The sequence below is a fragment of the Stomoxys calcitrans genome, chromosome 5, assembly GCF_963082655.1.
Source record: "Stomoxys calcitrans chromosome 5, idStoCalc2.1, whole genome shotgun sequence".
Taxonomy (NCBI): Eukaryota; Metazoa; Arthropoda; class Insecta; order Diptera; family Muscidae; genus Stomoxys; species Stomoxys calcitrans.
The window spans coordinates 40166621-40183454 of record NC_081556.1 but is presented as its reverse complement, the minus strand read 5'-3'; the positions used below and the strand labels follow the sequence as shown (position 1 = coordinate 40183454).

General features: G+C 37.9%; 2 protein-coding genes across 3 annotated transcripts; both read left to right on the top strand.

Annotated features, from left to right (window-relative positions):
* The first annotated feature begins 2007 nt into the window (after positions 1-2007).
* Positions 2008-8515, top strand: LOC106080915 (protein deadpan). Of its 2 annotated transcripts, none has more exons than XM_013242520.2 (3): positions 2008-2271; positions 5779-5874; positions 7251-8515. In XM_013242520.2, exons 2-3 carry the CDS (start codon positions 5794-5796, stop codon positions 8394-8396), a joined length of 1227 nt encoding a protein of 408 aa, XP_013097974.2. In that variant the 5' UTR covers positions 2008-2271; positions 5779-5793; the 3' UTR covers positions 8397-8515. The 2 variants fall into 2 exon arrangements, with proteins under 2 accessions (XP_013097974.2, XP_013097973.2); XM_013242519.2 differs by having other exon boundaries at positions 2008-3043.
* Positions 8516-13237: 4722 nt separating this feature from the next.
* LOC106080920 (uncharacterized) lies at positions 13238-13879 on the top strand. The gene has a single exon (XM_013242526.2). It carries the CDS (start codon positions 13261-13263, stop codon positions 13675-13677), a length of 417 nt encoding a protein of 138 aa, XP_013097980.2. The 5' UTR covers positions 13238-13260; the 3' UTR covers positions 13678-13879.
* Positions 13880-16834: the final 2955 nt, after the last annotated feature.

The window sequence follows — 16834 nt, the reverse complement described above, 5'->3', positions numbered from 1 at the left end:
CCTCATAAAGTATATATGTTCTTGATCGTCGTGTAATTGTAAGTCGATCTAGCCATGTCCGTCCGTCTGTCGAGAGCACGCTAACTTTCGAAGGAGTAAAGCTAGCCGCTTGACATTTTGCGCAAATACTTTTTATTAGTGTAGGTCGGTTGCGATTGTAAATAGGCCAAATCTGTCCATGTTTTGATATAGCTGCCATATAAACCGATCTTGGGTCTTGACTCCTTGAGCCTCTAGAGGGCGCAATTCCGATTTGACTTAAATTTTGCACGCATTGTTTTGGCATCACTTCCAACAACTGTGCTAAGTATGATTCAAATCGGTCCATGTTTTGATATAGCTGCCATATAAACCGATCTTGGTTCTAGATTTCTTGAGCCTCAAGAGGGCGCAATTCTCGTCCGATTTAACTGAAAATTTTCACGTGGTTTTTTGGTATCACTTTCAAAAACTGCGCTAAGTACGGTTCAAATTGGTCCATGTTTTGATATACCTGTCATATAAACCGATCTTGGGTCTTGACTTCGTGAGCCTCTAGAGGGCGCAATTTGGGATCACTTCCAACAATTGTACTAAGTATGATTCAAATCGGTTCATAATCTGGTATAGCTGTCATATAAACCGATCTTGGGTCTTGACTTCTTGACCCTCTAGAGGACGCAATTCTCGTCCGATTTGACATAAATTTTGCGCGTAGTGTTTTGGTATCACTTCCAACAACTATGCTAAGTATGATTCAAATCGGTCCATGTTTTGATATAGCTGCCTTATAAACCGATCTTGGGTCTTGACTTCTTGAGCCTCTAGAGGGCGCAATTCTCGACCGATTTGACTTAAATTTTGCACGTAGTATTTTGGTATTACTTCCAACAACTAAACCGATCTTGGATCTTGACTTGGAGGCCACCGTAGCGCAGAGGTTAGCATGTCCGCCTATGATGCTGAACGCCTGGGATCGAATTCTGGCGAGACCATCAGAAAAAATTTTCAGCGGTGGTTTCCCCCTCCTAATCCTGGCAACATTTGTGAGGTACTTTGCCATGTAAAACTTCTTTCCAAAGAGGTGTCACACTGCGGTACGCCTTTCGTACTCGGCTATAAAAAGGAGGCCCCTAATCATTGAGCTTAAACTTGAATCGGACTGCATTCATTGATATGTGAGAAGTTTGTCCCTGTTCCTTGGTGAAATGTTCATGGGTAAAATTTGGATTTTTTTGATCTTGACTTCTTGAGCCAATAGGGCGCACAATTCTCATCCGATTTGGCTGAAATTTTGCATGAGGTGAGGTGATATGACTTCCAATAACTGTGCTAAGTATGGCGCTTTGGCAGAAATTTTGTACAACGGCTTCTCTCATCACATTCAACATACGTGTCTAATATGGTCTGAATCGATCAATAGCTTGATACAGCTCCCATATAAACCTATCTCCCGATTTTGAGCCCCTACAAGACGCAATTCTTATCCGAATAAACTGAAATATTACACAATGACTTCTACGAAGTCATAGTCCGAATTGGACTATAACTTGATATAGCTCCTCCTCCGTCCATATTCATTATTCTTTATTTGCCTAAAAAGAGATACCGCGCATAGAACTCGACAAATGCGATCCATGATGGAGGGTAGATAAGATTCGGCCCGGCCGAACTTAGCACGCTCGTGTTTGTTTTTGTTTGTTTTTTTTTTTTTTGTTATAAACTCTACATGATTTATTTAAATATCCATTGTCCAGATTTATGATGAAACATGAAAAATGTAAAATTCCCATGCATAAATAAAGGCGGCAATAGATGATGTCTGAGGGTGTTTGTGTCTAAATGTCATAAAAGTGACGAGACCATATATATGATGTTAACTAACTTGCATAGGGGTCAATTTAGAAAACAGACGAATCCCCACACCATCAACAAATCTAATGAAACCAGGAACTAAATTTTTAATTCCGTTGGGGAACACCATCATCACCATTGTCATATCAGCAGTATGTTCAGCCAGTTTCAGTATAACAAGCCGAACAAACGTTTCTCACTCGCTTCTAGCATAAGACAAATCTTAAGAGATATTACCAAAAACAAAATCTTATAAAACTAAGTTTAGGAGACAACGAGTGAAAACTAAGAGCTGGCATTAAACATTTACTCAAGATCAAAAACCTTCTGCAAAAGAGAAAGATGCCAAGAGAACCATGGCATAAACCATGAGTTACTTACTTCTCAAGGTAGTTTAGTGTAAATTGATATCTTTGAGCAACCTTTGAAGAAGCACAGGTAAAAAACAACAACATCACTTACCTTGGGCTGAACGTGGGAAACTCTCTTTCTTGTGTGTGTGTGTATGGGTGTGTTTGTTTTACGGCTGTCATGCTCTCCCTCGCTCAGTGCTTGTGTTGGCAGCATTGACTGCCATATGTTTGGTTTGCCTTAAGGATATTAAGAGCATTTTTTGTTGTTGGTGTTTGTTGATGGCTTTTGCCTTCGTTCAGTTGTAACTTAATGTGTGTGCGCATACGTTTAAGGATCAGTATCCTTCAGGAGTTCACTTCGAACGCATTGCGCGAAGTCTTCGGATTTTTTCATATAACTAAAAAAGAAAAAATCGAAGCAAATAAAGAGCAGACAATAACAATAATTTCTTCAAAAAAAGATAACATTAACAAATAGTGCAATTAACAAAACTAAAACTTTAAAAAAACCAAAGTTATAAAACAAACCAAGAAGTTGTGTTTAAAGCCAAATAAGCAATTGGATTTAATATTTATGGATTTATTTAAGTGCTAAATTTGTGTACATCCCCCTCCACTTGGATTATATACATTTTATTTGCCCCACAAAACAATTGGATTATATTTTTTTACACCAAACCCAAAACTTCAACAATTCTTACACCATGGATTACAAAAACGATATACATTCCGATGATGATTTTGATAGTTATAGCGATAACTATCAACAATCGAATTCTTCATCGCAAAATCAATTCAATACCTCTACAGGACGTTTGGCAAACCCCAATGGTTTATCCAAGGCAGAATTGAGAAAGGTGAGTTTATAAGAAAAATGAATATAAAAAATTATGAAATATAAAAAAAATATAATACAAAAAAAATCCAATATAAGAAAAATTTAATTAAAAAATAAAAATATTAAAACTAATAAAAGTATAAAAAAATTGCAAAAATATAAGATACATAATAATTCAAACAAAGAAAAAAATAGAATAGATGAGGAAAGAGAATGAAAAATTTAAATCTTAAAAAATAAAAACAAAAATTTAATATTTAATATAAGAAAAATTTAATTAAAAAAAATTAAAAAAAAAGTAAAATAAAAATGAATTACAAAAGAATAAAATATAAAGTAATTGAAATAAAAAAAATAAATTTAAATGTAAAAATAAAAAAATAAATTTCAATATAAAATATAAGAAAATTGATGTAAAAAAAAAAATAAAATATTTTTTTACATTAATCTTTTTTAATATTTTTTTTTGTATTAAAAATTATAAAAAAAAAACAAAATAAAAAAAATACTTAATATAAAATATTTAAAAAATTAGCATAAATTTAAAATTATATATACCAAAATATATAATACCGAAAAAATGAGACTAATTACTTAAAAAATAATTATAAAAATAAAATTAATAATAAATAAATAAGAAATAACATTTGACTTAAAAAATACAAATGAAAAAATAACAATTTAAAAGTGATATAAAAACGTTATTTAGTAAAAAAGTACAAAAACAAAAAAAAAATAAAATAAAAATATTTTTTTATAGAAAACAAAAAAAAATTATCAAAAATTAGTTAGGTTCAGTTGGGGGCCACTGTGGCTCATAGGCTAGCATATTTCCCTATAAATCTGAACTTTTTGGTGAGATTCTTGACCATTTTCATTTTTAAGCAGTGGTTATACTCTATCTGGCGACTTAGGTTAGATTTAAGTGGCAGTCTGCCATCAGATTCATTTAGACGTTTTCGTCCATTGTGATACCTCAGGAACAGGAGAAGTAAGATGCCTTAGACGTTTTCGTCCATTGTAATACCTCAGGAACACGACTTATAGTTCCTAGCATTGAACCGTTCAGATAGCGTTAAAAAGCCCAACAACTTGCAAATATCCGCTGCCGCTAATTCAGACAAAAGTCCTCAAAGAAATGAAAACTTCAGTTTAAATTCCTTCTGCTTGTCAATGTGGTACACTCACATAGCAGATGTCCTATAGTCTTCGACGGTTTGAAATAAGACCCCAATGCAATGGAGCCCCAAACGGAACATGAAAAAAGGCCCCAAATTTGTATACATGAAACACAAACAACAATAATTGGAACTTTAATTCGCTTTTTGGGGCCAAACTGTTCTTTTCTATTAGGTTAGGTTGAAAAGAGTGTGCAGATATTAATCCGCTCCATGCCACTATGGACATACACCCTTAACTTTCGATAGAGCTCAGAGGATCTTCTCCTCGATTTTTAGTCACCTTTCTTGGAGATAACTGGCCTAAATGAGGGCTTCGATTCAGCATTATCAATTGTAGTACAGACGCTGACAGTTCGATTTCTTGCGCAGTCCTTTGACCCTACCTTCTACCTTTGGCAAATCTCTTCTTTTCCAATAGATCAGAAGTTCTTTAGCAAAATTTCTGCAGGTCTTCTGGATTTCTCTGGTCCACCATGACCACTTGTAGATCCGATGGTAATGAAAAATTAATCGTTTTCTGAAGTCATTTATCATTAGGAAGAGATTGAAGCCATCATCACCATCTGTGCACAACCGGACTTCAGAGTTACTATGATCTAGGACAAATGCCTGTAGTTCAGACGCTGATGACATACTGGTAGATTTCTGGCCCAATTGTTTTCGAATGCTATCTTATTCCCACAGTAGTGGCCTTGCTATTACAATAGAATGCGAATCCTGTGTGGTCTTTTTATAGCACTTTCAGCCTTTGGTCCTATACTATTCTAATACAATCCGATAGGATTCTTCTGAGTATAATTTCTACCTTGGCATCCTTTAATTTTCTAACAGCATCCCATAGACCTCAGAAAATTTTCACTTGATCTTTTGCCATTTTTATGTAGACAACCGACGTTGAGGACTGCTCCCGACTAGGATACCCACTTGTGGTTTAGCTGATGAAAAACTCGTTGATTTATGGTCTTGAGAAGCATGCGTTTCTTTAATAGGGTGTGCTTTCTTCAGAGTTCATATTCTGCCTTTCCTCTCGTTTTCTCATGAATCAACGCTCAAAGGATCTCCCCTTTAATCTCTAAAACTTTTCTATGGACTGGTCTTATTTAGTCATTCGCTCACCCATGACCACTTAAAGTTCAGACGCTAATGATAGATTGATCGATTTTTTGACTCGTTGGTAAAGAAATCAAGTTACCAAAAATCCGGAAAAAATACAATTCTCAAAAAACCAAAACGCGGTTTTCAAAAACCGAGCTGATCACTGGTCATTCTAAGATTTTCCGGGATTTTTTCAGTTTGTTCTGTTGGAATCTGGGTCTATTCATAGCTGTTTCGCCCTATTGGAATTTCTCATAGAGTATTCTCTTTGTTTAACTGTTTTATTTTTCTGTCGGAGAAGCATGGTGCGAAATATATTATAAACAAAAAAATCTATGAAAATTAAATCTTATAAAAAATTTACCCTCTAACAAAATTCTTTAGTTTAAGTCAAAAATCCTTTTATGTTCTCAATTTTCCTTTTAAAGTCGCATAATGTTATTAATAATAACAACTTGTTGTTTCCCTTTCTTTTCAGACCAATAAACCTATTATGGAAAAAAGAAGACGTGCTCGCATTAATCATTGCTTAAACGAATTGAAATCACTGATTCTGGAGGCAATGAAAAAAGACGTAAGTATTTATTTCTAATACAACTAGATCGGAAAATCAATTTTTCCTATCAAAGGCTCTCATTATTTGACTCGAAAGCGGTTAAAATCAAAGCCTTTATCATTATGATGATCGAACAAAAATACACCTAAGCATTATGAGAAAATTTTCTCACAAAAAACCTGTTTTAAAAATCCTACTGTGTTTTGGGAATACTGCCTGCTGAGCTGCAAAGGGATTTGAGATTTGCACACCCTACAACCCAACTAACATTCATAAAAGGGAATTCTCATTAACTCAACTCAATTCAGCTCTCTGGCAGTAAGAAAAAAAAAATAACAGAATCTGAGAACTGCCTCTAAAGTTTGCCCATTACTCTACCACGCTAAGACTTATTCGTGGAGCTTAGCAAAAAACCTGCGTGGGAACATTTCCAAAATAAATCTCGGCCAAAAAAAAAGAGCAAACAATGAAAAAGTGTTGAAGCAATCTTCCATTTCTACACTATACTACTCCTTTGGCTCAGAAAAAGGGAATCTTTTAAGAAAATAACCAAAAAAAAAAACGATCATCTCATGCTGCTGACTTCGCCGCCGCCACTGCTTAGCTTCCCCAACAATTTATCTTATGCTCTTGATCGCTTCAACATAAAGTGAATGAAATTTTCACATTCCTTGAGTCTTCTTCTGATTTCTGGAGTTTGATTTTATGTTCCCACCTTCGTAGAAGGTGGTGGTGTTGCTGCAGCAGCGGGAGCTTGCAAAATAAAGGCTTTTTAGAGTGAAGAAGACGATTTTTTCGCCTTCCTTTTGGGCCCTATTCTTTGTGGCTACATCATAAACATCTACTTGTCCAGTTGTTTAACGGCGGCATTATCAACGGCCCAGAGAATGCATCGTTTTTATTTGCCTTAAAAAATGGCCAGACAGATTTGTTGTTATTTTTTGCTTTGAGTTTTTTGTTTGTGAATTTTTTCTTTTTATTTCTTTTTACCTTGTTTTGGTTTGTAAAGCATTGGCAGCCAGGCAAATTGCAATCAATTAGAAGCTGCATGCTTTGCTACGTTTCTGCTGATGCCTGTCTATTCGGCTGTCTGCGTCTGCATTTCAAGTGTGTGCAACAACATTATCAACGCTTTGCTTCAGTTTTTTGTTTCTCATGCACAAGAAAATGTGCGAAATTTTTAAAATTTTTAAAAAAAAAACGAAACCTAAACAATTTAATGAACGCATAAAAACGATTGGGCGGCGTCTTTAAAAGCCCTTTTGGAAGCCTGGGAAAAACGAACAATATCCCATGTTATGCGTACCATACCATGAGTCAGCTAAGAGTTGCCAACACTCCTCCCTTTGCCTTAAACTTTACATTAATGTATTTTCTCTTTTCCTTATTTGCAGCCAGCACGCCATACAAAACTGGAGAAGGCCGACATCCTTGAGATGACCGTTAAGCATTTGCAATCGGTGCAGCGTCAACAACTCAATATGGCTTTGCAAACTGATCCCACCGTTATTCATAAATTCAAAACTGGTTTCTCGGAGTGTGCCGAAGAAGTCAATCGCTACATTAGCCAACTGGATGGTGTTGATGATGCTGTACGCCAAAGACTTAACAGTCATTTAAGATCATGTGCCACTGGTCTGGATCAAATTGGCTCCATGACCAATTTCAATAATGGCTATCAACGCAATGGTGGTCCGGCCAATCTTTTTGCCTCCAATAGTTTGCCTTTGGCCGTTAACGGCAATGGCCCTTTGTTTCCAACCTTGACCCAGGATTTAAATAGCGCTGCAGGCATACAAATGGGTGGAGTGCAATTGATACCATCGCGTTTGCCCTCTGGAGAGTTTGCTTTAATTATGCCCAACACTGCTAGTGCTACACAAACCAGTTCTTTGTTGAACGGCAATTCGAATAGTGGCTTTCCAGCGTGGCCTACTCAAGCAGCTGGCAATACCAACCACAATTCATCGCCTCAAATCAATGATTTTGCGGCCAACTTTAAGCGTCTCAGTGCTTTCTCTAAGCCTCAGAATACCCTGATTACCCCACCCAAAGTGAATCCCAGCAATATGTATCCTCAAACTACTCTGACCAACACTAGCTATCAGCCTTTGAGCCAACAGCAGCAGCAGGCCTTCCACAATGCCACCAGCCCTCCACTAAGTCCCATTTCCTCGGTGTCTAGTCATAATGAAGATTCCATCATACACAATAGTTCTGATTTCACCCTATCGCGTTCGGCCTCACCGCGTCCCGATAAGCATCACAATACCTTCTTGGGCGTTTTGACCACCACACCGCCTTCATCAGCGGAAAATTCTTTTGTTCTTACCTCTGGCAATTTGCAACAGCAACAGGTATCCTCAACCAGCAGCTCCGATCTGAATAGCAGCTCTAGCTCTTCTCTGAAGCGTTCCTTCTCAGAAGCTGCTGATTCTAGCATTTGTTCGGAGGACGAACAATCAGCTAAGAAATATCACAAAGAGCCAGCAGCACAGGTGGAAGCCGAAGATCAGGACAGCATGTGGCGACCATGGTGAAAAGTGGTTAAGTTTAAACAAAATCTATTGTTAACAACTTATTAAGTTTTCTTTTTTTCCAAAACAAAAAAAAACTTTAAAATTTTTATAAAACCTTGGAAAGAAATTGATTAATTTTGCCCCTCCCTTCCCTATTTTATATATAAATTATTTTTTTTATTAAAATTGTAATTATTTTCTAATTGATACATTTTTTATTTAAGTTTCCAAATATTTTTTCTGTGATTTGTATATAATTTTGTAAAAATTTATTTACTTGTGTGCGTGTTTAGTTGAGTTTTCTTTTTAATTCGTTTTAATTTGAAACAATGAAGTTTTTATTATTATAATTTTTTGTTAATTTTAAGTATTTAACCAATTCATTTAATGTTGAACAATCATTTGTGTTTGCTCATTGATGTCATAAGTAGTTTTAAGAAGGCGTTTAAGTTTTTCCAACTTTCGATAAAATTTTATTTGCGCAAAATAAGAAAATATGGTTGCAATTTTTCATGAACTTTGTAACTAAAATAAACAAAATATTTAAAACTAAAAACAAATTCAAGTTTTTGAGATGCTTTAACTCATAAAAAAAGAAAGGTAAGGTATGGCATCAGAATGGACATATAGTAAAATCTATGCCGGTAGTTATTGAACATGTTCTTAGTGTTCAAAATAAAACAATCTTTGAACTCCATTCCTTTGGGAAAAGGTAAATTTGTACATTTCCCATAGCAAAGTATTATTTCAGTATAATTTTTTCTAGGGAAGGTTGGCCTTAGCACCATTTCCCTTATGAAATGGCATTTAAGAACCCATTTCCTCAGTAAATAATAGTTCTCATATCATTTCCTTCCTTAGAAAAAGTTTTAGACCACTTTCCCTTAGAAAAACGTAGTTTTAGTGCCTTGTTCTTCTGTGAAAGGAAATTTCAGTAATCTTTCCCTCGCGAAAGGGTAGTTTTAGTAACCTTTCCTAAGGGAAAGGTAGTTTTAGTAACCTTTCCTAAGGGAAAGGGTAGTTTAAGTAACCTTTCAAAAGGGAAAGGGTGGTTTTAGCAATCTTACCCAAGGGAAACGATAGTTTTAGTACCGTTTCCCAAGGGAAAGGATAAATTTAGTAACCTTCTCAAGGGAAAGGATAGTTTGAATAACCTTTCGCAAAGGAAAGGGAAAGGATAGTTTGAATAACCTTTCTCAAAGGATAGGGAAGCTTTAGTAATCTCTCTCAGGGGAAAGGGTAGTTTTAGTAACCTCTCCCAGGGAAAAGGGTAGTTTTAGTAACCTTACCCAAGGGGAAGGGGAGTTTTAGTAACCTTTCCCTCGGAAAAGGATAGTTTTAATAACCTTTCCCTCGGCAAAAGGTAGTTTTAATAAACCTTTCCTTCGGGAAAGTATAGTTTTAATAACATTTCCCTCGGGAAAGGGTGGTTTTAGTAAGCCTTCCCTCGGGAAAGTGTAGTTTTAATAATCTTTCTCGCGAGAGAGGGTTGTTTTAGTAACTTTTCGCAAGTAAAGGGGTAGTTTTAGTAACCTTTCCCGAGGAAAAGGGTAGTTTTAGTAACCTTTCACTCGGGAAAGGGTAGTTTAACTAACCTTTCCCATGGAAAAGGGTATTTTTAATAACCTTTCTCAAGGAAAAGGGTAGTTTTAGTAACCTTTCCCAAGGAAAAGGGTAGTTTTAGTAACATTTCCCTCGGTTAAGGGTAGTTTTAGTAACCTTTCCCTCGGGAAAGGACAGTTTTAATAACGTTTCCCTCGGGAAAGGGTATTTTTAGTAACTTTCTCTCGGGAGAGGTTTGGAAAGGGAAGCTTTAGTAATCTTTCTCAGGGCAAAGGGTAGTTTTAATTACCTATTCACTGTAGAGGGTTGTAATAGTAACCTTTCCCAAGGGAAGGGGTAGTTTTAGTAACCTTTCCCTCGGGAAAGGGTAGTTTTAGTAACCTTTTACAAGGGAAAATGTTGTTTTAGTAACCTTTCCCATGGAAAAGGGTAGTTTTAATAACCTTTCGCAAGGAAAAGGGCAGTTTGAGTAACCTTTCCCTCAGGAAGGGGTAGTGTTAGTAACCTTTCCCTCGGGAAAGGATAGTTTTAATAACTTTTCCTTCGGGAAAGGTAGTAGTTTCCCTCGGGAAAGGTAGTTTTAATAACCTTTCTCTCGGGAGAGGGTTGTTTTAGTAACATTTCCCAAGGGAAGGGGTAGTTTTATTAACCTTTCGCGAGGAAGAGGGTAGTTTTAGTAACCTTTTCCTCGGGAAAGGGTAGTTTTAGTAACCTTTCCCAAGGAAAGTGGCTGTTTTAGTAACCTTTCCCTCGGAAAAGGGTAGTTTTAATAACCTTTCCCTCGCCAAAAGGATAGTTCTAAAACCCTTTTCCTCGGGAAAGTGTAGTTTTCATAAATTTCTCTCGGGAGAGGGTTGTTTTAGTAACTTTTCCCAAGGGAAGTTAGTTTTAGTAAGCTTTCCCATGGAAAAGGGTAGTTATAGTAACCTTTACCATGGAAAAAGGTAGTTTTAGTAACCTTTCCCAAGGAAACGGGTAGTTTTAGTAACCTTTCCCACGGAAAAGGGTAGTTTTAGTAACTTTTCCCAAGGAAAAGGGTAGTTTTAGTTACCTTTTCCGAGGGAAAGGTTATTAATTTTCGTAAAAAAGTTAGTTTTAAAAACTTTTACCTCGGGAAAGGGTAATTAAGTAACCTTTCCCTATGGAAAAGGTAGTTTTAGTAACCTTTCGTAAGGGAAAGGGTAGTTTAAGTAACCTTCCCCTCGGGAAAATGTAGTTATAGTAACCTTTCACTCGGGAAAGGGTAGTTTAAGTAACCTTCCCAAGGAGAAGCGTAGTTCTAGTAATCTTTCCCACATTAGAGTGTAGTTTTAGTAATCTTTCCCAAAGGAAAGGGCGATTTTAGTGATCTTTCCCAAAGGAAAGGGTAGTTTGAGTGATCTTTCCCCAAGGAAAGGGTAGTTTTAGTGATCTTTCCCAAAAGTAATGTTAGCTCTAGTAACCTCTCCCTCAGAAAAGGGTCACTTTAGTAACCTTTTCCTCGGAAAGTGGTAGGTTTGTAAGCTTTCCCTCGGAAAAGGGTACTTTTAGTAACCTTTCCTTAGGGAATTGTTAGCTCTAGTATTCTTGTCCTCGGGAAAGAGGTTAGTTTTAGTAAACTTCCCCCGGAAAAGTGTCGATTCAGTAACTTTTCCCTCGGGAAAGGGTAGTTTTAGTAAACTTTTCTTTGACAAAGTGCAATTTTAATAAACTAGCCCTTGGAAAAGGGTAGTTTTAGTAACCCTTCCCTCTGGAAAATGCATTTTTAATATCATTCACCTAGGGAAACTAGACTTTTAGTCACATTTCTTCGAGAAACTACAGTTTTTGTGGCCTTTTTTTCGAGAAACTGTAGTTTAGGTTCCATTTTCCCGAGAAATTTCAATGTCTTTTGAGAGATGTCAGCCTATATTGAAGAACTCCTTGGGGCTTCAACGTCTTATCCCTTCATAAATGCACATACGACTGGTGACTTCACGGGTAATTCCCGGTTCAACGTTTCACGCTTCGCAGAAGAGAAAATGTCTGGCGAACTGTCGGTTTGAGCATCGTCAATTACTGTAAAGCTTTCGATCGGCTGTGCCATAGTCATGACTTCTAGTCGTCACCTAGGAAAGAATGCCATAAATCGTATTGTGCATTGAAGTCCCATAGTACCGAGGGATGCAATAATGGTTCGGAATTTTCTCTCCGCAACACGGTTAGCGTTCCATTCTAATCGCACTGGACATGTATGATGTCAGTTTCACTTTCAAATGCAGTTCCATAAGTCGTTCCAGGAAATTGAAACGGATTCCTTGCTATTTTGTAAATAATTGTTAAATGAAAAGTATTTTTTTTTACTTCTGTTAGTTAGGCATTGGAGCAGATTTCCTAGATGACAGAAAAAATACATCTGATGCTGAATTAAGGAGTCCCTAAAATGTTTTTTAAATTGCAAATTTGCCCATGATCATTGGATTGTGGAACAGTTTGGACATTGATCCATTCAAGTTGAAGCTCAATAATGATAAGGGACCACCTTTTTAATACCAAGTCTGAAAGGCCTGTAACTACTTGGTAGAGATATTTGACACTGTTGAATATATCATAAATGTCGCTTGCATTAGTGAGGGATAACGAACGCTGAAATGTCTTCCCATGTTTTCGCTAGGTTTAGAACGAAGGCTTTTTTGCCTTAAGCCTTGCCTATGGGAACACAAACTCATAGCAATACTTGTTGACGCTTGCTAGCCTCATCACCTTGGTCGATAAATTATTGATCCTCATGTCATTTGAGTTAAAAGGTAAATGACATATAGCCTCTAAGGCTACTTTGATTAACAACCAAATAACCCAGTGACGTATACGTATATTATAATATACGTATATGGGGCATCATTGGTTTTTATCTATCCACAAGTATTGGAGCTTTAATTTTTATCTTGTTTTATGATCTATATGATGTGCAAATAAAACTAAACGGAAATAAATGCTACACCCTCGAACATTCACAAAACCAGCCTTAACATTGATAGTGAAAATCGCTGAGTAAACAGCAGCGGATATTTGTCAAGCAATTAAGGAAATAACCTTCAAATGGCATTTTTTCCATAGTGCCTGATTAAAAAAAATCAGCACAGCACAAGGGTACCAAATTGCTGATAATAATGAACATAAATCGCTCATTGTAACAACGCCTATAAAAGCCAAAATAGGGCAAGCATTTAGTAACAGTATTAGCATAGAAATTGCGAAAATTTGATTGTTTTCTAGTAAAGATTCAATAAATTCTATAAGCGCAGTGTTATATTCAGGCGTTTAAATTTCTTTCTAAAAAAACGAAACTTTTAACGGTTAAAAAATGTTATCCTCCAAGTATTTGACATTTATGTGCAGTCTAGGACTCTGCCTTACTCTGATTAGCTGTAGCGAAGAAGACCAGGACAATTATCGACCTTCTCCCAAGTTTATGGCGCCCAAGAAATTCAAACATCTGGATGATGATGCCACACTTAACAAACTAGACGACTCTTTGGCCAAAATCTCCACCATCTACATGCAGGCCTTATTTTCGGGAACGCATACCCCGAATTTGGAGATGAATATGCGAAAATTGGAAATTGAATTATTTGATCTATTGGATGTCTTGTATAAGGAAGAACGCATCAAAGAATATATGAAATATGAATCGGAGGTCACACGGCAAATGATTTTGTACAACATGCTTAAGAAATTATTTGGTTATGCTGAGAATGAAGAAAATGAAAAGGCTACATGATCTACTTCCTATTGCAAAGGAGGAATTGAATCTGTAACAATCTGTGATGGTTTTATATTTCTGATAGTCCTGATATTTCGGAGAGACTGAAAAAGTCTGGGTATATCTTGCGCGACTGGAATCGGAGGCTTTATATTTAATAGTTTTAAGTAATAGCCTATAATAAATCTAACACATTTGAGCTCAAGTGTTTAACTTTGAATTGGAACTTGCATCTGATTAGTCTAATATTCATAGAAGCCACAGTGACATATGGGTTAGACTATTTTGTTCTGCCTTAGTCATCCATTCACTAATGCTATCAACACAGCGGTAACTTATCATGTTGTTCAATAGGTTGCAAGAGGGAAAAATTTTAATTCACCGTCTGGTTTTCATTTAGGTTAGGTTGAAAAGAGGGTGAGGTTATAAATCCGTCCCATGCTACTATGGGCATACACCAAAACCAGTAATCGGCTTGTTGTTAATAACAAGTAACTTTGAAAAAGAAAATCTAAGTCAGGAATTCCGTGCTACTTACAAAATCTCTAATTGTTTTCCATACCTAGCCCCTATGTTGGTTCATGTCTGGTATTGTGTCCCCACCTAAGTACCGATGTCTGTTAGCCGCGAAATCCGGGCAATGACATGGGAAATGCTCTAACATCTCATCATCTTCCCCACATGCCCTACACATGCTATCACTTGCCGCACCGATTTTACATAAGTGAGCTCGTAGTCCTATGCCTCACCGATTTTACATAAGTGAGCCCGTCTTCCTGTATTCTGATATGATACCAAAAGCTATACTGACATCCTCCTTACTTCCTTTCAGAAACAGCCTCAAAATCTGGATTTCCCCATAGAATTTTCGTCGTTCTACCTACCGTTTCGCTGTTCCACAGAGTTATAAGCGCGTTCGTCGCCCAAGTCGTTAAATCGGACTGCGTCGACCCGAAAGGCTTCGGGTTAACTAATTTTATTGAAGGTAGTCCTCTGACCTTCACAACCAATTCGTCTGCGTTTTCATTCCACCTTACTTCGTTATGGCCCGGCATCCAAATGATGCAGGTCGTGCCATCCTCAGAGAAGGCGTTAATCTCCTTCTTACACTCCAACACTATTCGTGACCTTACCATCCTGGTTGTCGTTGCCACACCACTTCACGCATTCCGTGATCGCCAGAGTCTCCAGCTGCAGGATCGTATTATGGTGAGGCAGTCTAAAACAGATCTCAGTCCCTGGGTTCTCAATGTAGACCCCCAGAGCCACTCTGTCCTCTAGCTTTGATCCATCTGTGTAGAATGATCTTCCAGATGCCAATACCAGAGTTCCGTCAATCCACAAGTGTCGTCTCAGGTATCCAATCGGAAACCTCTTCCATTCCTTTCAGGTTTCCTATTGTTGCCTCAATTATCCCCTATCCATTCTGCCATCGCCTTAAGTCTCATAGGCGCAGTGGCTGCGTCACACTTTATCTATGGGACGGATATCTAAAATTGACTCCAGTTCCCTAGTGGACGTGGTCCTAATCGCTTCGCCTATGGCAAGACAACATGTTGCACTTTTTCTCCATCGCAGTCTACCAAACTACTGAAGCGTAAGTAAGTTTCGTGGACTATCATCGGGTTCAGGCCCCATTTGGAGCTACATAGTTGTTGTTGTTATAGCAGTGTGTTATACACTGAGGCGGCAGCCCTTGCCGATGAAGAACTCCATCGAGTCAATCCGGTACCGGCTGCCATGGGATTGGTCTATAGTGCCCTACATCTGTTAGCTTTCTCGGTGCGCTCCTAAATGTGACACTTCCAATTTAGTTTCCTGTCCAAGATTACACCTAAGTATTCGACCTTGTCAGATATCAAAATCGTTCTATTGAGGAAACGTGGGGCCCTAAATTTTCGAAGCCCACCTTCGTCTTCCTCGTGAACAGGCAGATTTCAGTCATCTCTGGGTTAACATTAAAATCCCTTTTCGGCCCTTTTGCATAGCTGGTTTGGATCCTTACCCTAAGAAGTATTATAACAACGTCTCAATAGCAGACGGGTTTAAATCCAACTTCAGTCAGCATCCGTAATAAGTCATTTATGGTGATGAGCCATAGGAGTGGTGATAAAATGCCCCCCTGTGGCTTGCCTTGTGCCACTTTCTCCCTTATATTAATGTCATGGAACCCACAATTAATTCATCTGTTCCTTAGCATATGGTTTATCTAATCTCTAAGAACCCGGTCCGCCCGGTACTGGACTAAGGATTGGATCAGTGAGTCGGCCCGCACATTGTTGAAAGGCCCCTCGATCCTAAGCATACCGCCAATGTGTACATCTTGGCATCGAAGGATTCTTCTATTTTATGCACAACTTCGAGCATCCTGCACTTTCGCCCGATTGCGCTCCTGGTGCATACTTCACTGCCTCCTCCGTCGTGCCCGGATTGCTTTCTCGTTCTTTTTATGAGTTTAGCGAAGCCCTCGCTCACCTCTGCCGTCATCCCGCTGTTCTAATCTCTCGATTTGGCTGCGATGACTGTTTCATTGACACTGCCGTTGTCTGAATCTGAGTTGGAAACACCACCTTTACTTAAAGGCTGGGGATGCACTGTGCATCCCGCTGGTTTATCCATCTCTTCCTCATCAATTAGTATGACGACTGGTTGTGCACTGGAAGCATTATAAGTCACCCACACCTATAGGAGGACGGACAATATGCTACGGTCTGATGCCATCACCGCAGCCGCTGGGTCTTTGGATTTCATTTTGAGTCTACTCCTGAAAGGTTTTAAAATTTTTCGTAATAGGTACCTAGTCCGAGATACGGATCATTTTTTTCGAGGAGCGAAATGAAAACAAGCCCGCTTCTTTTTCTCGACATTTAAATTTCATAGAAATTTAGATTTCGTGGAAAATTTTGTCAAAATTTGATTTTAAGGGATTTATATCGATCATTGTTTTCATTTTGACGACATTGAATTACGCCCCACGCGAGTCCTTTCCCGCAGCGTAAGCCCACACTCACTCAAGTATTCACTCGCCAATTGCCAAACATAGGAATAATATAGGGAGCCTTTCCATTACACCCCCACGCTAGTGCTTTCCCGGAGCGTAAACCCACACTCACTCAAGTATTCATTTGCCAAGGTCCAAACATTGATGCTCTGTGTTTGCGCATGCATGACAGTG